We start from the raw sequence: 21,732 nt of genomic DNA, 5'->3' as shown, positions 1-21,732 counted from the left end.
GCAAGCCTTGGGGAGCTGGTTGGGTGAGCGGTGAGGGACTGTCACTCAGCTCATCGGATCCCCAACATTGTTTTCCCTTCACTGGCTTCCGATTGGAGCTTGGAATGTCAGTTCTGTCCCAGGTGGGGGGCGGGGGGGGGAGATAGTCATAACCAATGTCTAAACAACCACTCACAGATTTTGTATTTTAATAAACTTGTGGCCAAAATAGTGCCCAAAAACCTAAAACTAAAATTACGTGTGATGTGTGAATTATTTTGAGGGGTGGCTTGGGGACCTACACTCGCAATACTACGCTGGATGATCCAATGGTCTAATTAAGAACAAGGCAACTTCATATGCTCCAGCCCTCATCCAGCCTGGGGACTAGTGACATGTCTCAAAAAGACTGAACAACGATGTCTGAATTCCAGGGAAAGACCAGTGTGAATTGTGGAAGCAGTTTTAGCAGATTGGCAATGCACATAAAACCTGTGGGGAGGTTTTTTTGGGAGGAAAAGAAGACAAGGAGAACCGCAGGCTTAAAAATGACAGTTGCTCTTTATTTGTCACGCAGCCTTGCATGGGTCCAAAGCCGTTAGAATCAAGCGTTAGAATTCAGTGTTACAGTTCATAAAACAGCAGCAGTAGAATAAGCAATCACCTTTTCCAATTTTGCTTTCACTTCAAAGAAGGAATCAAATACGATTTTGCTGTTAAAAAATAAGCTCCGTGCATGTTACAACAGAAGGGTGAGAGCAAGATCTTATCACTGGTGTCTCAAAACTATTTCCTTTTGGCAAGATCTGATGACTTTACGGGTCTACAGCTTTACACTGTCTCCATTCGAAATTACAAAGAACATGCTTGAACAGGAGAGAGATTTCAGAAAGTGTGTGTGCAGGCGGATTCGTGCTGCCTGTCTACCTGGAAGTTACCATAAGCTTTGATGTTAGCTGTCTATTAAGCATAGCACTGAAAGCTGTTAATTCAACCAAGAACTTAACTGTAAGTGCAAGCTTAAATCCGATTGCCGTCCAAAGGACCTAAGGGTGTCTTTAAGGTTAACCATCTACTACATGAACTTTTCTAAAATGGGACTCTCTTTTTTACACACACCTAGGAGCAATCATGCAATCACTGAACAGTGAGACCCTGTAGCTTAGTAGATAATTTTGAGACCTTTGTTTAAAGAGCTCTATGGATGGCTCACGATTTGTCAGCACAGGAGCTCACTGCGCACTGGCTGCAGCCGATCCCGGTGCAAAAACCTGCGATCCGAGTCAGCAGTGCTGGATCAGGGTGCAAAGGTCTGGATCCATATGGCAGGCAAACTCAAATGGAAAAGGTGACAGTATCAGAGGGGAAGAGCTTTGCTGAGCTATTTACACAGTGGGCTGAAGAGCTTCGATTTGCAGGTGGCAACGCTCATTGCTATTTCAGAAGTGGTGGTGGTAGTGGCGAGTTAACCCTTTTTAATAGACACTTTTCTTGCTCGAAGTGGTTTTTGATACAATTTTCACACTGGAGCTTCCTCCTCCTCCACTTGAGGAGACACGGCCCCCGCCAGAACTGTAACTGCTACCACCTCCCATACTGACTCCGCCGCCGTAGCCACTGCCGCCGCCGAAACCACTGCCGCCGCCGAAACCGCTGCCACCGCCAAATCCGCTTCCACCTCCAACCGCATAGCCGGCACCGCCTCCTCCGAGTCCGAAACCTCCTCCCATGCCGCCACCGTGTCCTCCTCCTAACGCAAGGCCACTTCCGCCAGCGTAGCCAGAGGTGGTGGTGCTGCTGACCACAGCTGGAAAATATTAACAACGGAAAGTTAAGTTCCTTGTGTCTCTTGGAAAGAGCCATGATTTCAACAGAATCTCTTTGAACCAATGTTTCTCAAACTTGGGTCCCCATCATCCCTAGCTAGTAGGACCAGTGGCAGGGATGATGGGAGTTGTGGTCCAACAACAGCTTGGGGAGCCCAGTTTGAGAAACACTGCCTTAAGCAAACAAAAACCAGCAGCTCGCTTTCATTTTCAGAAAGGTAACCAATTTATACTAGCTGCTATTCAAATTTTTCAAGCTAAAGTGTCGTCCCAGCTACCATTTGGGATCCCAATATGGATACAAGCATATAATAGTGATTTAGTTAAGATACACTCAAGTTTCTTGAGACGCATCCTGCTTAGGGAAGTTTTTAATGATTGAAGTTTTAATGTGTTTTTAATATTTTGTTGGAAGCCGCCAAGAGTGGCTGGGGAAACCCAGCCAGATAGGTGGGGTATAAATAATAAATTAATTATCATCATCATCATCATCATCCTGGGGCTCCCAAATTCAATCAAGTATGAGAAGATGGGTGTAGGACTAAGGATATACATGATGGAATATTGGTTGTGGGCTAGCACTATAAAATACTGGCTGCGTTGCTGTTGCCAACCTTTGAGTCTGCTTTCTGACTTATTTAAGAACTCTTAGAAATCCAGATGGTTCCAACTCTTACACAGCAAAATCAGATCTATTGGTATTGACTTGGAACTCTTGTGTAATTCAAGTGAGCAATGTATTTATCACAATATTCAAATCAGATTAAGGGACATTGAAAAACAAAACATCAAGTCAGCTGTAAATAAAATTTGCTCCCCCAAATTCTATGGTTTAAATACAACAGATAACAGGGTCACTTATATTTCAAAATTAAGAATTCCAGCCCAATGCAGGGCCTTTATGTTAGCCCAACTGAATTGTTTCCCGCTCAGCTTTTGTCAAGGGCAGATATTTAAACATCCCCAGAAAACGACAGACACTACAGATGTTCTTTAAACGTGCCAGACACAATAGGACACAGTTTTTTCTACTGTCCATTGTACAACCAGCTACGCAAATGTGCTATTTTGGGTGTCTAACATCACGGCACAAGGAAAATATCAGATTCTATCTGTCTGATATTAACTCGAAAGAAACTGCAAGGGTGGCTGAGTTTTTATCAATAGCATCTCATAGACTGGTGAATGGCACTATTTTGCAGGAAGAAACTCCAGTGAAAATCCTCGTTATTACGTATTTTTAAAGTGCAAGTAGATAAATAGGTTCCGCTCTGGAGGGAAGGTAAACGGCGTTTCCGTGCGCTGCTCTGGTTTCGCCAGAAGCGGCTTAGTCATGCTGGCCACATGACCCGGAAAAACTGTCTGCGGACAAACGCCGGCTCCCTCGGCCAGTAAAGCCAGATGAGCGCCGCAACCCCAGAGTCGTCCATGACTGGACTTAACTGTCAGGGGTCCTTTACCTTTTTCTTACATGGCTGTTTATTTGTATATATTTTAAAATTTTTATATATGGATGTTTTATGATGGCCTATATTTTTAATGCCTAATAAAGGTTTGGCGAAGTAAGCAAGTAAACAAAAACAAAAAGCAAATCCAGAAACAGAGATGGTACTTACAATAGCTCACATTTCCAGGGCCTTCTGACAACCTAGGAAGATGAAAGGAGGACATAATTGGTATAATTAATTCAGTGGATGCCTCAGCTTGTAGTAAACTAGGTCCCACATTTTAATCTAATCAAGGAGCTATTGTGAAGGTAGAACTCTTGAGTTGTCATCTGTTCCTTAGCCAAGTAAAAGCTGCATATTCACACAGCTCTTTAAAAAAAAAACCTGCAAAGAAAAGTCAACTCATTCTCCTTTTTTGGTCATAATATTGCTAATTGCTTTAGGAATGCATATATGCATGATTCTGTATGTTTATTTTTTTTTTTTATAAATATTTATTAAGGTTTTTAAATATAAAACATAATAAACAATCTTACTTCTTTCACAACAATTTCATCACTTCTTTGGGCTCCCTCACGTCTCCCGCTCCCATTTACATCGTTAAAAAATTTTTTTCAAACAAATTATCAACTTGTTTACAATCTCATGTCCACTCACACATATAATCTAGCGCTTCTTCCAAAAAGTTTTATATTTTCTTTAGTCTCACTTATCATCAAATTTAAATCTAGTTTAGTGGTGACCAGTTTTTTTATAATCTAGCATCCTTCTTAACATTCAACCAAATTACAATGTTTTTGTAAATACATCTTGAATTTCTCCCAGTCTTCCTCCAACTTCTCTTCTCCCAGATCACGGATTCTGCCGGTCATCTCGGCCAGTTGCATATAGTCCATCAGGACTATATGATTCTGTATGTTTAATTGATTGATTGATTATGCATTTATTTGCTTTCCCTCTATTCTAAGCAGCTAAAGAAGGTAATTTAAAGCAAGCAATTATCAGGTGTGTGTGCTTTTTTTAATAAAGGTAACAATAAAATAGGCAACAGGAGTGTAATCCCCACAATAATCACAGTAAGAGAAAGTCACCTACCAACATTCTCAAAAGACCTTCCCAAAGAGCTACAGTTAAACCAAACAGTGGTTATTGCATATGTTATATGCATATAGGACCAGATGGTCCCTCTGGAAAAGGCAAAGGGAATCTGTGGCTCTTCAGATGTTACTGAACTCCAATTCCCACCCTCCCCAGTTAGCATGATGAATGATCAGGGGCGATGAAAACTACAGTCCAAAAACTTTCAAAGGACCATAGGCTGTTATACTTCCTTGCTATAGTGTAGAAGTATTCTTTTCGCATCACATTTCAACAAATGCTGAGGGTAGCCCCATACCTTGGCATCTAAGTGCCTAAACACAACTGCACAAGAACATGATATTGTGGTTGGATTGCCAGGAACCTTACTCTTTGGGGGAAATTTAAAACGAATTTTGACGGAATCTATTCAAAGGGGAGATGACCGATTGGTTTAGTAAACCATCAAGGGCATTTTTGCTAGAGTATGGTTGCTGCTGCCAGCCTACCTGATTTCCTCTCCTTCTAGCAGCTTCCTGTAGGTGGCGATTTCAATGTCCAGGGCCAGTTTGACGTTCATCAGCTCCTGGTACTCCTTGAGCTGGCGAGCCAGGTCCTGCTTCGTTCTTTGCAAGGCTTCCTCCAACTCATTCAGTTTATGCCTGGCATCCTTGAGGGCGAGCTCTCCACGGTCCTCAGCCTCAGCAATGGCAGCTTGTAGATTGGCACACTGCACACAAGGAGATTTATTTATTAATGATACTAATAAGAAGTAACTGCAATATCTGGACAGTTTTTGGACCATCACCAATAAATAATAATTGTGACTTCTGGACATTTTTTTTTTTTTTGGTGGTGGGGGGGGTTATCACTATGGTCCAATCTTCCCCCTTCCCTACACCAGAATAAAAAAAGGTTTCACCCAGTTAGCATCTAAAGTTTTTGTTTCTCCTGCATCAATCAGGACAAAGCAGAAACAGTGGCTCCAGATATTCCAGCCAATAACCAACATTGTCCAAGGATTAAAGCAAAGGATTTGTGCTCTCAAAGATCTGGAAGTTTTCTTTCACCAAATCTGCCAATGGCATTAATTGAATCCATGGAGTGCTTTTCAAATAAAGTTTGACTGCAACTCCTGGAGAGCACTTTTGGAATGGTTGCTGTGGGGAGATGGGACTTCTGCGTGAAAACTGTTACAATGGACATTTTAGGGGAAATGCTCTTTCCATCCCTTAATGATTCATGAGTAATTCCAGGAAAGTCCAATGGACAATGAATTCTGATGCAAGCCCTGAAATGGCCATGCTCACATGCAACAAGATGCTCTGTACAGCTTCTGCTATCTGCAGAGGTAACCCAAGAAGTATGGACACTGCATGCACAATTGTAAGAAGGTGTAGATATAAAACCATAATAATAACTAGATTGACTCATTGTAGATACATGCTAGGGGTGCATTATCATGCACCCGAGCATGTGTGTGGGTTGTTCATTTTGCCCATTTTCTGCAGTGCTGGAAATAACCTACATTTGATGAGGGCAGATCTGTCCCCAAGCAGTGAGGCTGAGTGCAACTTTTTGCATGTAAAAAAATATTATGCTTCAGCAGGGCCTCCACTGTACACTGTATTGATTCCCTGCTCCCCACAGGTATGCCTCCATGTGCATACCTGCCATAATTCCAAAAGCAATGCTCAGATTGTAAGCATTTTCCAGTGTCTATACCCCATGTCTTCTGCGCATATACCGGTATATATATTTATATATGGGTTTTTTTGTTTTTGCTTTTTTTAAAAATCCCTAAGAGTGGATTAAAAGGCAAATGATCAATATAAATAATAATTAGATTTGCTTTGCTTGGCTTGGCAATAAGGGAAAGATATCAACACACTCCTATTGTGAGCTTTGTAGGGTGTGGACTCTTTCAGTACACTGTCTACCTGTGTGGTACCTAGGGAAATGTGGAGGAGTAGATTCCTCCTCGCCTTTGCAATGCCTGGGAGATACTGTAAAACAACTAATTTATGGTTTGTTCAGCTCTCTTGCATAGACACCCTGTAGCACTTGTGCAAGGAGAGCTGTATTATTATCCATGATATTTATCAGCACCAGGAAATGAACTGATAGTGATGATTAAACCTTTGTTACAAACAGCATCAACAATAGCAACCAAACCACTTCTAAAGCCAGTTTCACAGGAGGAGGAGAAAGAGCCGGGCAAATTAGTGCTCCCAGACCCTATTTCCATGCATCTCCTGCTGCTTCTGTACCCACTTTGCTTGCCTTTCTTGTTTTGCCACTGCTAGTGCAGCAGAAAAGCATACCTCCCCATCCTTTCCTTCTCAGCTGCACTCTGAGGAAGGGAAGGAGCTTCTTTCTCAGAGCAAGGCATTCTGGGAAGAGGTGGCCTGGGACAGTGTCTGCACTGCCACATTGGGCTCACCTTGGCTAGAGACCTGTCTTGTGCTAGCCCTGGTATGACCTTGTTGAGGGAGACTTGGTTTGCCCAAAGTGAGTTAGCAGCTACACAACTACTATTCTATGAAACAGAAGCAGCCACTGGTCTGCCCTGCATGTCAAACATAAAAAGATTGTACCTGTTTCTTTACGGCATCGATTTCACTTCGCAGCCTCTGGATTACCCGGTTAAGCTCAGAAATTTCTGTCTTGGTGTTGCGAAGGTCATCGCCGTGGCGTCCGGCAGAGACCTGTAGCTCTTCATACTAATATTCAGAGGAAAAGGAGGAAGGATTAGAATCTCATCCATTATATATGGTTGTCGCCCCCACAACACAGCTGGGAAATCAGGTGGGAGTGAGAACTAAATGTAGCCCCAAAGGAGCACCAGGTTGAGGGAGGCTGGGACACTGAATTTCAGATGATAGATAAATAAGAGTTGTAAGGTTTCAGCGTGATCAATTGTCATTGCATAAGTCTTTTGCTGGGATGCGTGTGGCGCTGTGGTCTAAACCACAGAGCCTAGGGCTTGTTGATCAGAAGGTCAGCGATTCGAATCCCTGCGACAGAATGAGCTCCCGTTGTTCGGTCCCTGCTCCTGCCAACCTAGCAGTTTGAAAGCACACAGTGCAAGTGGATAAATAGGTACCACTCCGGCGTGAAGGTAAACGGCGTTTCCGTGCGCTGCTCTGGTTCGCCAGAAGTGGCTTAGTCATGCTGGCCACATGACCCAGAAGCTGTCTGCAGACAAACACCGGCTCCCTCGGCCAGTAAAGCGAGATGAGCGCCGCAACCCCAGAGTCGTCCGCGACTGGACCTAATGGTCAGGGGTCCCTTTACCCTTTCCCTATGTCTTTTGCTAACCCTTTGAGGCAGCCACAACTGAGACAGGGAATTAGCTAGCAATCTCAGGGTGTTCCATACATCTCTGTCTTGCATCAAGTGACTCGGTTTTGAAAAGCAAATCTGAGAAGTGAGGGCTCAGCTTTTGCTGGAGGCCTGCAGGATCACCAGGCCAGATGTATCTGTCAAGCATTATTTCTGGATGAAGCTGCATCTATGGTAGGGCTGGTAGGTGAACCTCAGCCTGCTCTCTCCAAACAGGAGATCTGCTTGCCATCCAGGAGCAGGGCTGGCCAGAGATATTTTGGATCCTGAAGTGGAAAATCTAAATGGTTCTTCTACTCTTCCAGTTTTTTTTAAAAAAAGTTATAATAAAAGAAGTAACTTGCTCCACTTCAATGACACCCAGAATCTGCTGCCTGAGGCAGCTGCCTACTTAATAGTAGGGCCAGCTCAACCACAGAGGAAGGAAGCTGCCAAGATGTTACGGGCGAGGATTTGCTAAGTTTTATTTGCTAAGCCACTCTTCATTCAGGTCCTCTTTCCATTAATACTTTAGGAATGGAATCTCATTGCCACACCTTTTACTTTGCTCTGCCTAGACAGTCAAGATCAATTCAAGTTCCTATTTGCTTTCCATATCTGTGTTGCCGCAGTTTATAATTCCAGCTATTTATTTCTAGCATGGCTTGTTGAGCAGCAGGACAGCAAAGGGGGCACATTTCCACCCCAATCTCAGCCGTTTCACTCTCTTAGCTTTTCACACTTCTTTTAAGTGTTGTGAATACAATCCTTATACACTACATATGTTGCAAATCTTAGAGAGTCTGACTGATGTATCTTCTGAGGAAGACCCTTCATATTTGCTTCAAATTTGACTTTAAGTTGAACCCAAGAGTATCTCTGAGTATTTCAAGCCTGCCTGGTCTACACATGTCAATGAGTTAGGAGGTAAAATCTGGCTGAGGTAGCAGACCAGGGGTCACCAGTGTGGTGTCCTCCAGATGTTCTGGTCTCCAACTCCCACCATCCCTGATCATTGACCATGCCACTGAGGCTGGTGAGAGTCCAGCAACAGAAACATTGACTATCCCTCTACTGCTTTAGGTTGCAGGTGGATGATGCCATTTGGGAATGTTCCCTTACGAAAAACTTTCTTAGCTTAGAGGTAACTCCTAGGCCTTGAGCTGCCACTCACCTTGCTTTGATACCAGCTTTCAGCCTCGGTTCTGCTCCTGTTGGCAATGTCTTCGTACTGCGCCTTGACTTCAGCAATGATGCTGTTCAGGTCCAGGCTTCTGTTGTTGTCCATTGACAGCACAACAGAGGTATCTGATACCTGCTGCTGCATATTAGCTAGTTCCTGCAAAGAATGTAAATAAATGCGTCTGATTGTATGAAGCAATGGAACATGGCAGTTTTGAATGTAGAAAATAAAAACCTTCTGTAAATTCTCCAAGCCTGACTTTTTTTTTGCAAACATGTTCATTTATATTCTCATTTGAATAGCTTCTACTTTTCACCCTCCAATATTCCCTATGATGGATTTTGTTGCATTCTGGAATGTATTGAAAGAAGGCAATATAAATGTATTTAGGGAGTTGCTTACTTAACATGGTTGTTATCTAGGTAATTGCACTGACTGAGCAATGAGATCCCCACGTGGAACTCATTTTTTATGTGGATAGCCAGTGCAGATATATATATATATGCATCTTCAACCCCTTTCACATTGTGATGCTCATCAAAGCCCAATGAACTAACTGCTTTTTGACCGGGATCCCCAGCTGGTACCATCAATGCTTAAACATAACTTATTGTCTGTGATTCAAACTGCATCAGGGCCAAAACATTTTCACATTATTTCAGACACGGGTGCAAACTGAACAGGACAATGTGCCAGTTCTACTAACACAGTATTATGAAAACACCCAGGATTCTTTGGTTTTGGCCTCCAAAAAGGAAGCTGTTGATTTGATGATGACCAAAGTGCACATGAAAAACTGGAAACTCTGGAGGATTATTTTTCCCAATGGCATAGTCAGCGCAGGGACAGAAATCTGGGGTCCCACTCATCAGAATGTGCAGGAGGACCCCAAACACAGCAAGACAATCTTACACATCACTATCTAGAAGACTCACTCCCAATAACACCATTCAGTCCAGAAAGTCTAAAATTACCAAACTGCATCACTTTGCTTGAATTTTGACACTTTGAACTGCAGCATGAATTAAATAACTGCGCAGTTAACAAATCTTCCCCTTTTGAGACATAAACCTCACATATATGTTTTGAAAATTGTAGTCTGATCCTCAGCTCAGCTATACATTGACACACACAGAATAGGCAAGATAAGCCAAAGTCCTATTTTTGTTTGCTCTTTCTAAAGGCTAAGAACATAAGAAGAGCCCTGCTGGATCAGGCCCAATTTGAAGGCCCACGTAGTCCAGCATCCTGTTCTTACAGTGGCCAACCAGATGCCTGTAGGAAGCCTGAAAAAAGCCCCCGAGTACAACATCACACTTACCACCCATAATTCCCAGAAATTAGTAATAAATAATAATACTGGGGGCAGGGGCATTGCTTTTGTTTGTTACCGTGCTGTGTATTTTTGTGTTTGGCGCTGTGGGTTAAGCCACAGAGCCTAGGACTTGCCGATCAGAAGGTCGGCGGTTCAAATCCCGCAACGGGGTGAGCTCCCGTTGCTCAGTCCCTGATCCTGCCAACCTAGCAGTTCGAAAGCATGTCAAAGTGCAAGTAGATAAATAGGTACCGCTCCAGCGGGAAGGTAAACGGTGTTTCTGTGCGCTGCTCTGGTTTGGCAGAAGCGGCTTAGTCATGCTGGCCACATGACCCAGAAGCTGTACACTGGCTCCCTCAGCCAATAAAGCGAGATGAGCGCCGCAACCCCAGAGTTGGACACGACTGGACCTAATGGTCAGGGGTCCCTTTATCTTTACCTTTATATTGTAAACTGTGATCCTGAGATGAAGGGCAGTATGGAAACTTAATAAAGAAGAATAAAAAGAATGCTCTCCAGAGGCATGCAACTTCTGACAGTGGAGGTTAAACGGGGGTAGGAAAAACTTGTGGTTTTGTATCACCACTGCTGAATTCTAATGTGTGGCTTCACTTATTAGTTTATTATAACCGCTATTATCATTGTCATCTTTCTTCCCAACTGCTGGGAGCTAAACTCAAATTGCATTGAATAAGCTTCAGTTACAAAAAAAAAAATGTTTCCTAATCAAAGTGATTAATATGACTTGGATCCTGAGCCAAGAGCGGAGGTGGATTTTCCAAGGCTTGCAAGCATCAAGCCCAGACTAGACACTTTCCCCAAGGGAGAAGCGTTATTCAAATACAGCTCCCTGTCTTCTTCCAGTAATAGCTGGAGGAAAGTATTCATACATTGCACAAGATGTGATAATTGATGCCAGTAAGTCTCTGCTCACTTTAAAATCTATTCAAATGCATCAGCAAAGGTAGGTGGGGACAGAAATAATAATCCCCAAAACCTCCTTGAGAAATGTAACGTTCCCAGCGGAAAATGCAACATGAAATTTTCCACAGTGGAGGATCTAAATGAGTGATGCATTTATACATGCTTCAACAAACCCATGTGATTTGCATGTCTCAGGAGTTCCTCCCATACCCTCCTTTTGCTTTTCCATTAGCATTTTGCTTTTTAGATGGCCCTCTTTATGTTGTGTAAAGAGGTAATGTTAACTTAGAATGGTTTTGTTGCTGTTGTTGAAAGGGAAAAGTATTTTCAAGATGAAGGTCCTAATCGGAATTCATTTTCCCTCTAAAATGTTCTGCTGCCACTAGTGGAACAGCTTCCTAGCCCTATGATCCTACATATATATATATACCTTCGTTTGCCTGAACTACAATAAAACATGCCTCTACACACACACACACACACACACACACACACACACACACACAGTTTGAAAATGTGTATGTTTCCAGAGAACTTTTCTGTAATTCCAGCTTTCCAATATAGTTCCTGCCTACTTGAGGATGCATACAAATTAGAGAAGCCAGAATTCTGCTGTAAGTTCCCAGCACCTACTGGGCTCAGTGCTTCTATGTTTTCTGGAGGGAGGATAGCCCATGTATTGCATGCAGAAGGTCCCCAGTTCAGTTCCTGGTATCTCCAACTGGCAGAGATAATGCCAGTTGCAGTAGCAAGTATTGGACAAGATGCTGCAATGGCTTGGACTGGCTAGGAAGTTCATTTCAATTCTAGAAGTGAAATTTTCAGGTGCCTAAGGGAGAACGCTTACCATCTCAAACAGGTTTTTCAGGAACAGAATTTCATCATTCAGAGAATCTGCTTTGCTACCGAGCTCAATCTTGTTCATATAGGCACCATCAACATCCTGCAAAAAACATGAGAAACATCAGTAAATTTTGAGGGGTGGGGAGAATTAGAGGTATTTAGAAGGACCATCTTTTGAAACAATGCAGCAAATCAGGCAGGTTTTGTTTAATCTCATGAAGAATCCAATATTGCAGACATTGAATGTCACCCTTCCATTTTTTAAAAAAAATAAGTTTGGCAGGACAACATGGGCATTGAGCAGTTGTTAAAGGCCACAGCAGAATAGCATTATTAAATGTAGAAACTGTCCAAGATCTGTCACCATCAACCTCTGCAGCTGAAAACTCTTTGGTACTATGCTATATCAAAGATCTGTCAACCAAGCCTGGTAGTTGTGTGCTAGAAGAGAACCAATGCTTTGACTCAGCACAGAGCAGCTGGTCATTATTCAGGACCAGGGATGGTGAACTTGTGGCCCTCCAGATGTTGTTGGAATCCAACTCCCTCCAGTTCCAGCCAATGGCCAAGGATGTTGACTTTAACATTTGGAGAACCATAGGTTTCCTGTCCTTCCACCATGTTACTTAAGATATTGTAATGATAAAATAAAATGTACCTTCTTCAGCACCACGAATTCATTCTCTGCACCGGTACGCTTGTTGATTTCATCTTCATATCTGTTGGGACAACAGAGAGCAAAGGTAGCACCAGTACTTTTCAGGATGAGAACCTAGCATAGTTAGCAGAAATAAAGCATGAGGAGGTCAAGAGCAACCCATTCTATTCAGAGTTCACAAGGCATTTGGGTCAAAGTGACTGGCTGCCAAATTATCTCCTTGAAGCTCAACACAGCCAGGTTATTAACTCTTGCAGAAGCACCATCTGCACAGTGCATAGACTTCTCCTTGGAGGGCTTTCAGAGCATGTTGATGGATTACCAGGATCATGATTTTAATGGCCAGCTGCGATTGTCTCCTGATGGCCTCTCTCATGCTTTTCTTATTGTGCTCTTATCTACTGCAGAGAGCTAGTGGAAGAAATGTGTGTCTGCAATGGATGTGTTAATTCAGGCTTTCAGAATCCACCCTCCTCCTTTAACTGCTAGATACACATTGACCTTTCTTGCTGGATGGATTAGCAACAGTGTTTAAATGTCAATCCAAATATGCGCTATAGATTTAAGTTGGTTTAGCAATTCTCCCACAGGGAAACCTGGGAACTGTAGTTCAAAGTGCAGGAGTAGACAAGAATGACAGTACTCAACTCTCTGAGCAATTTCAACCCGCAATATTATACGGAGAAGCCATTATTGGTAGACTAGCATGAAATAGATGTTTTTGCAGCATAGGTAAGCCGTCTTGCTACTTGTCCCACACAGAGGGGTGGATGAAATAGTCAAATTCTGTTCTAAAGGTTCCTCATGTTTCCAATCTTAAATACAGTATTCCATATCTTCCACAGCAATTTGCATTAAAAAGAATCGTCATGAAAATTTGTATGCACTTTAAAGCACATTTTAACAAACACATTTTTGTATTCAGTTTTAACGTACACCTTTTTGCAAGCAACCTTCCAGAATATAATGCATCTTTGTATGCTATTTTCATGAATACCTCTGTCATTATGCACATTTCTCCCTAATACATGCATAGTTTGGTAGAAAACTGCATTGTGAAATTCAGAGAAGTGCAAAATTTGACAGACGGCTGTGTTTCAGTTTGCATGTTGGTTCTAGAAGTGTGAATTAAGTAGGTTTCCCAAGCAAATGCAAGAATGTCTCAACCCTCCCGAGTTTTGGCTTGGCTAGGCTACTTAGGAGATACAAAGCGATTTGTTCTACAAATGCTTTTCTGAGGAGGCACATATTCCCTCCTTAAGCAATACTGAAAGGCGGTTTCATGCACCTTACATGTTTTTGGCATACATCTAATTTTCCCCTTTAGAAATGCTTTTAAAAATTGCAATATGTGAATAAAACAGCCACATGTCTGGAAACATGTGTCTCAGATCACTGAGAGCCAGGGATTGGCTGGTGACCCCAGCTGAGCGTATATACTGACTAGCTCCCATTAAATTTGTAAAATGGCTCTGAAAGGCAGTAGATGCCCCTGCTGTAAGAAAAGACCTCTGTGACATGGCATCAATGATGTAATGCTAATTCACTGTACAGTTTAATGGAATCTCTGATTGCTTAACTAGGTGTGGCCAGAGGAACTGTGGTTATGTGTTAGAGGCATCCCTTTTATGAAACTTCATGACTTAGGGCCAAGTGAACCCTTTTGCTGGGCGGGGTGGAGCTGACTTCAACAAGAGAAAGGCAGGAAGGATTTGCATCTCGCAGGTTCATCCTTAGAAAGCTCTGCTGACAGATCTTTGGTAATTTAGTTTGCCTTGCAGCAAAAGGATTTCAAAGAGGGGATTTTTTTTTTTTTTTGGTATAGATAGAGAAATTATTCTTACCACCATTTCATCTATCTCCTTTTTGCCTTGTCAGTCATTTTGAGCAATTTGATGGAGCGGCACTGCCAACAGAGTATTAGGCAGCAATCCTAGCCATGTTTACTCAGAAGTAATTCCTACTGAATTCAGTGGACTTATGGCTAGGTAAATGGGAGTTGAGAATGCAGCCTTAGCTTCACCCATGAATTCTGCCAAGCCTTAGCCCACAAAAGTTTATACAGATTCAAGAACAGTTGTTTCGTTAAACAAAAGGAAGCATGCGAAAATAACTTACAGAGCCATATAATACCCAATCAACCTGAATAAACATGTTCATGATGTACAGTAAGCGCGCCCTGGCACTTCTATTTGGATCAGTTCAAGGAAGGTAAAGTTTAGTTCTCCAAGACTCCCAGAAAGAAAAGAAGTGACATTGTTTGCCACAAAACAGGTTACTCCAGATCAAAGGATGCAGTGGACATGCACAGGGATTTTCATCAGTGTATTTTGATCGTTAGATATTTTGGGACCAATAGAAGGTGCTAGCCTATACGAGCATTCAGATTCTTACCATATCTAAGGCTGCAGCCCTATCCACACTTACTTGGGAGTTAGACCCATTGAACTTAATGGGATCAACTTCAGGGTTAACAAATGCCTATGCCTGGGCCAAACCCCTAGCAGTAAATGTTACCCTTATGGAGGTTAAACGGAGTATTCCTATTTATGTGAATTGGAACAGACAGGTTCTTACTTGTTCTTGTAGTCTTCCACCATGTCTTGCATGTTCCTCAGTTCTGAGTCCAGTCTTCCCCGTTCATTCAAAATAGAATCAAGCTGCCTCCTGAGGTTGTTGATATAAGTCTCAAACATGGGTTCAATTCTGTTTTGTCGAACAGTTGTCCCCTGCTGTTGTAAGAGGTCCCATTTGGTTTCAAGGACTTTATTTTGCTGTTCCAGGAATCGGACCTGCAAGATGGAATGGCAAAGGCATTGGTGGTGCTGTATATAGGGAATCCACAAATCTGCTGGACAGAAAGGGATGAGTTGTCCAGTGAGACAGATGGAGATAATAAGTGAAGACCCACCCTTGTTCAATGAAGATGTTGCCTTAACCCCTTAGTCCTTGTCCCCCAGCTGAAATGGAACCTAAATGCATCTTCTCACATCTGTCCCTTCTTGTCCTCTCCTCTCCCCATTTGTCTCTTTCATCTCAGTGTTTAAGTTTAGACAGTAAGCTCCTTCGGCCAGGGAGCTATCTTTTGCTTATGTTGCTCCCTAATGTGCCAGAATGGTACGACAGAGAACAGAAGGAATTATGAGGGATAAAAAAGAGAAAGAGCAAGGAAAGGAAAAAGGGTCAAGAAAATCAGGTAAGAATGGTGAAAACTTCAGGAATGACTGGCAACCTCTGCTTAGACACTTTGCTACTACTACCAGGTCCTCAGCAAGCACACACTAATATCAACCAACCAATCAAGAGTCACTCCAAAGAACATAGACCTAGAATCATAAGGGAGGAGTTGATGTTCTGAGTAATGTTAAAAATTGTGTACTTTTTATATGCATATTTATTGGCATGCCTAATAATAATAATAATAATAATAATAATAATGGGGTGTTAGATTTCCTTTATCACATTTAGATCTTGTCATACACCCAAGAAACCCTGACCAGCTGCACTCTAACATCAATGATACCATACTGCCGTCTTGCAAAAGAGATTTGTCACTTTGTTCTAAGTATTAACAGAACCATACATGGAGATCATGCTCAGCTCCAACAACTGAGGAGCTGACTGTGAAACGGATGCCAAAAGCAAGCCTCTGTGACAGATGGTTCAGAAGCAATCAAAGGCTTCCAGAGTTAGACTACTTCACCCATGCTGCATTTTCCCTCTACTGGTTTTGGAGACTAGAGATGCCCAGCTCTTCCATGACTGGGGACCTCTCTATTTTCCTTGGAGAGGGTTTTTTTTCACTCAGCCAGCCTCCGCACAGACAGTATGCCAGGAAATGACGTGGCCATCCCGGCCATTAACAATGAATCTACTCAACAATTGCATGCACACAATGTCTCTAGAAATTGGAATGCTTAATCACTCTTAAACATACTCCTACTTATAACACAGCCTCGTGGAACAGCAACCTTTTTTTTCTTTTGCAGGTTTTAGATCTGAGACAAGGAATGTGTAGCCCTTTGTTTTGCTGTTAGACTGCCACTTCCATCAACCCTGGCCATTGGCCATTCTGGCTGAGGCTGATGGGATTTGGAGTCCAACAAAGCCTAGAGGCCAACACATTGACTACCCCTGGTCTAGACCATCTTAAAGAGCCATTGTGGTGTTGGCCTGATTTGGTGACAAGTCACCTGCAACTTAGTGCCTTGATGGTTAAGAATGATCACAAAGGTATTAATTCTGGTACTTACCTTGTCAATAAAGGAGGCAAACTTGTTGTTGAGTGTCTTGATCTGTTCCCTCTCATGTGTGCGGACTCTTTGGATCTCTGGGTCAATCTCAAGGTTGAGGGGTTGTAGGAGGTGCTGGTTGACGGTCACCTCTTGGATGCCACCGGGAGGGCATACTGGAAACCCTGGGCCACCTCTTCCACCAAACCCTGGAGAACCTACCATGAAGCCACCGGCACCTCCCATCCCAGGTCCGCCAAAACCAAAGCCACCACCGCCACCGGCACCAAGAGCATAACCAAACCCAGCTCCTCCACCAGCGCCATATCCAGCACTAACGAAACCGGGTTGGAAGCCCCCCATGCCAGCACCGTAAGAGATGCGCTTGCTTCCACCCATGTTGTACAGGCTTCGGCTGCCGAATCCACCGACTCCAATGCCGCCACCACCTCCTCCAGCTCTTGCTCCTCCAACCCGAGCAACAGAATAGGAGCTGAAACTCGATCTTCCACCACCACCACCACCACCGCCACCAACTATTGCGGAGCCAGAGCTGAAGCCTCTTCTTGCCCCTCCGGAGGATGATCGGAAGGATGTGAAACTCATGATGGTTTCTTTCAGAGAGAAAATGTGAGGAAAGGGTTTTGACTAGAAGCGGAGCTGCAGGGAAAGAGCAGAGGATGGAGAAGACAGAACCCCTCTGATATAGAGGAGCCAGAGACCTCCCCTTTTATCTGCTTGGGAAATAACCTGGCACGGGATCTCAGGCAACCTGATCTACTCATCATCTTGATATGCCTTGCAGCAACTTGTCTCATTAAAACACACCTACTTGAGGCGGTAGTATGGAATTGGGAGGAGGCATTTGTTTGCAATGAAGCGATAGACGTTTCCCCCTTTTTATTTTTAGTTAGGCGTCTCGTTAAAAGAAAAAAGAAAAGAAGAGGGAAATAGGAATAATTGTGGAAATTACCAACCACAATTGCCACCCGCCTCCTTCTCCAACAAAGCCTGTTTACACAAGGGCAGATAAAGACCATGCTGTAAGATACAGATCTCCACAAAGTGTAACCATGTGAATTTCACGACTCCATCAGGAGTCGTCTTATGGTTTCCAGTGAGATGGGAGCAAACTTTAAGAAACTGTCTGCCTGCAAAGGTGGTCTCCTGTTCCCTCTTCTGGCTTTTTTTGGAGGTGGAGGTGTTGATGTGCATAAATGATTTGTCATTTGCAACAACATTGTACTGACAACTGAGCTTTGATGTTCCTATGTAGTTTTTCTGCACCGTAAACTCTGTGAAGTAGATGGCAGCTGCCTGACAATTGAATTACAGCTGTGGTTTGTTTAGCCCAATCCTGACTTCTCTGACTGGCACCCTCTCTCTGGAGTCTTCCCCAACCCTGTCGAATGAGATCCTTTCCTAGAGATCCAAGGACTAAACTAGAGATGTACTGCATATGCCCTGCATATGCCCTGCCAGTGAGCTTCGCTCCTTAGACAAAGATAAACTACCCAAACGTCAAGGCTAAGCAGATGCTTGAATGAGGCTATCCTTTCTCTGAAGCCATCTCTGATTGCCCCTTGTTTAACAGAGCAATTCTATGCATGGTCACATAGAAGTAAGTCCCTTGTGAGTATATTTAGGATTGCAGCCTTAAAGCCTCAACCGTTGGACTATAACGGCAGAGGAACTTTCACATGCAGCTATAGATCTATGTATTATAATTTAAAAATGTTTGTAAGCTGAGCAGCTCCTTATCGCTGGTCTGGAAGATTTCTGGAGAGCAGAAAACCAAGAGGGGCAAGTGAATTCTAACATTGCTTTTTGCTCATGAATACAGCATTTTAAGACAGGAAGGGGACTTAAGAGCAGAGTCAGTGGAAACCGTTTGTGTAAGGCTGGATGGTCTACAGAGTTCCCCTCCCTGGCATTAGACTACCACCGAGACAACACCCCATCACTGGAGGCAGCAACCAAGATATGCTGATACAAATGGATCCTACTATTCTGCCTTTCCTCTTGTTGAAGCATCAGTTCTTCACTGACTTTAGGTGGGGAAGCAAGCAGAGAGGGAGGGGAGGAATTAAAAGCAAAATGAGACCACCAACATCTTCTTTCCCAAAGTGCCTTACTTTATGTCATTATGGTTTCTTGTATTTTGTAACATTTCAATATCTTATTTTTCCTCCAAGGAGCTCAAGGTGGCATATGTGGCTCTCCCAGATTCCCCATTTCATCCCCACCACACTCCTCTCTAGGTTAGGCAGAGAAACAATGAGTTTCCCAAAGTGATGCAGTGAGCTTTGCGGCTGTGTGGCGATTTGCAACCTGGTTTCCCAGGTCCTAATCCAACACTCTAACCACTATCCAACACTGTCTCTTATTTTTTAGAAGAAAGGCAGCTCTTATTAACAACAACAACAACAGCAAAACGATCTGCACAAAAATGTTCAGTTTGAAATCTCCCACCCCCAATTTCAGGTCAACATTACGCATTAAATACAGTTGTATTTGTTATTCCATTTTCTTGCATTTTAGAAATTATGCTTCCAAAATATTTGTAACGGTTTGAGGTCAGTAGAAAATCTTAATTTTATTTTTAAGTATGTTTTAAGAATTAAGCATCAGAGCAAATGGTGGGGTTGGGTTCTTAAATCTATAACTATACATGTAATTCTTAAACCAATGACTCCCAAGTCACCTTAGCGGCAAGGTTTCAGAATCAGTGGTTAGGAAATTGCAGTGTAGAGGTCACCAAGTGCAAGCTATGAACTGTGAGAAAGCACTTCGTGTGCATCCTTGCTCAAGGGGAATTTTTGACCTTGGCTGTCTCATCCTTTAAGAGAGTAGAATATTTGAAAGTGGGGAAAATCCACTTATGGATGTATACTAATAACCGAGCAATCTGACAGCTTGATCCTGTGTTAGTTGAACTTAATGCTTCCTTTTTTATTCTGTTCAACTGGGCTTCATTGTGGTTTATGTGACCACAAGAATGCTAAGCAAGTCTCTACCTGGTCAACATGTGGATGGGGAACCACCATGGAGCCCAATGGAAGCAATTCTGCTTTATCCAAGAGGCAGAGCAGCTTGTAACACACAGGATCAGCATGTTTCTCTCAAGCAGACAATCCTTGCTCTCGTTGTCGCTACATACAGAGCTGACGACTGCACAGCATGACTAGGATTGGCAAAGTCACAGCATGAGAGTAGGAGTTTGCACAGTCAGACCTGTAAGGTACAAGCCCAGAGATCGTATCCAGACTGAATGGCTGAAGGGCACCAGCATTGTCCCATTGCTGGAAACTTTTCCAAGACGAGGGTGGTGTTTTCGGTTCAGTTCCTCCCCGCCTCCTTTTCTTTTTTTCCAGACTATCAAGAGACTTGATGGAACCTGAATCAAGGGCCAATTCCATTTCGCACAGCAATCAGAAAAATCTGATGTTTGCACAATTCGTTCTGTTTCCAGGCATTCCTGTCCCTGCACACCACCAATAACGTGAGTCATTCACACCCGAGGCTCATTGAAGGAGGATATGTTTGATTGCTGTTTGTATTATTTAGCATAAATCTGCTTCAGCTGCATGGGCAAGCCTGTACTGTAATCCTGGAAGTGTACAGGTTTGGGAGAGCATTCCTCCTTGGGTGATCCTGGCACACTCCCACCCCTCTGAGCCATTCCTTAGTCCTTGTGGAAGATGTCAACGCAAAAGTTGAAAACATTATTTAAAGTTGGATTCATTTTTTGACCCATGCATGCATTCACTGTACATTTGAATCTGCTTTTTTAAAAAAACTACATTTTGGCACGTCCTATTTGTTCCTCCCCACTACCCTGAAAGAGAGAGAGAATACATTGATATTTGATAAGTTGTTTTATTGTTTCCAAGTGTTATTCCTGTTTCTGATTTTCATGGCATCAGAATAGGTTTAGACGAATCCCTTTGCAATTTTGATACATTGCCATAGCTAAAAACTTCATGCACATACATTCATTTGCATTCACGAGGACCCAGACATGTACAGTGTTTGTTACAGTGCAAGTTCCCTAACATTAGACAGTTTTTCTAATACACGCATCCGACCTTTTAAACAACGTTCTGCATCTTTATTCTTCTTATATAACAATTTAGCTCAAAATGGAACTTCTGGGCGAGTTTGTGTGAGTTGGAGTGGTGAAGGATCAGATTCAGGGCTGCTCTTTTAGAACAATTCATTTGTGGTGATTGGTGAGACTTACACCAATGCTGGCAGGATAAGGGGGCGGGGGAGTACAGTGGTACCTTGGTTTGCAACCGTCTTGGATTACAACCATTTTGGATTACAACCGTTTTGGATTACAGCCATGTCAAACCTGTCAACCCCCCCTTTTTTTGGGATTACAACTCAATTTTTATTTGGAGACCCCATTGGCAAAAGTGCACCTTGGGTTACAATCTGTTTTGGTTTACAACTGGACCTCCAGAACGGATTATGGTTGTAAACCAAGGTACCACTGTATGTGTTCATTTTCTTGTCTTGTTTAGGTTGTTGGGGATTCTTTAGTCTTTAGCTCTTGATGCTCTTTTGACTGGTGGAAGTTTTAGATATAATTTTCACACCAGAGCTGCTTCCTCCCCCAGTGCCTTTTCCACTCCCAGAGCTGAAATTGCCCCCTCCTGAGCTAAACACACTGCTGCTGCCTCCGCCGCCTCCTCCTCCAAAGCCAAGACCACCAAATCCCCCTCCTCCTCCTCCTCCTCCTCCAAGACCAAGGCCAAGGCCACCAAATCCGCCGCTGCCTCCTCCTCCAAAACCAAGACCACCAAATCCGCCTCCTCCTCCTCCAAGACCAAGACCGCCAAATCCACCGCCGCCACCTCCGAGACCAAGACCGCCAAATCCTCCTCCTAGGCCGCCTCCTCCTCCGCCGCCGCCTGC

The 21,732-nt window shown here is 43.2% G+C and overlaps 1 protein-coding gene across 1 annotated transcript; it reads right to left on the bottom strand.

The window, feature by feature from the left end:
* Positions 1–521: 521 nt before the first annotated feature.
* LOC309331962 (keratin, type II cytoskeletal cochleal-like) lies at positions 522–17,528 on the bottom strand. Its single transcript, XM_081844565.1, has 9 exons — positions 16,831–17,528; positions 15,155–15,369; positions 12,578–12,638; positions 11,924–12,019; positions 8,829–8,993; positions 6,928–7,053; positions 4,840–5,060; positions 3,422–3,453; positions 522–1,786 (listed from the first exon to the last, which is right to left on the bottom strand). Exons 1-9 carry the CDS (start codon positions 17,413–17,415, stop codon positions 1,455–1,457), a joined length of 1,833 nt encoding a protein of 610 aa, XP_081700691.1. The 5' UTR covers positions 17,416–17,528; the 3' UTR covers positions 522–1,454.
* Positions 17,529–21,732: the final 4,204 nt, after the last annotated feature.

The sequence above is a fragment of the Podarcis erhardii genome, assembly GCF_964252035.2.
Source record: "Podarcis erhardii genome assembly, chromosome: 2".
In the NCBI taxonomy this organism is placed as follows: Eukaryota; Metazoa; Chordata; class Lepidosauria; order Squamata; family Lacertidae; genus Podarcis; species Podarcis erhardii.
This window is presented reverse-complemented; position numbering and strand designations above follow the sequence as displayed.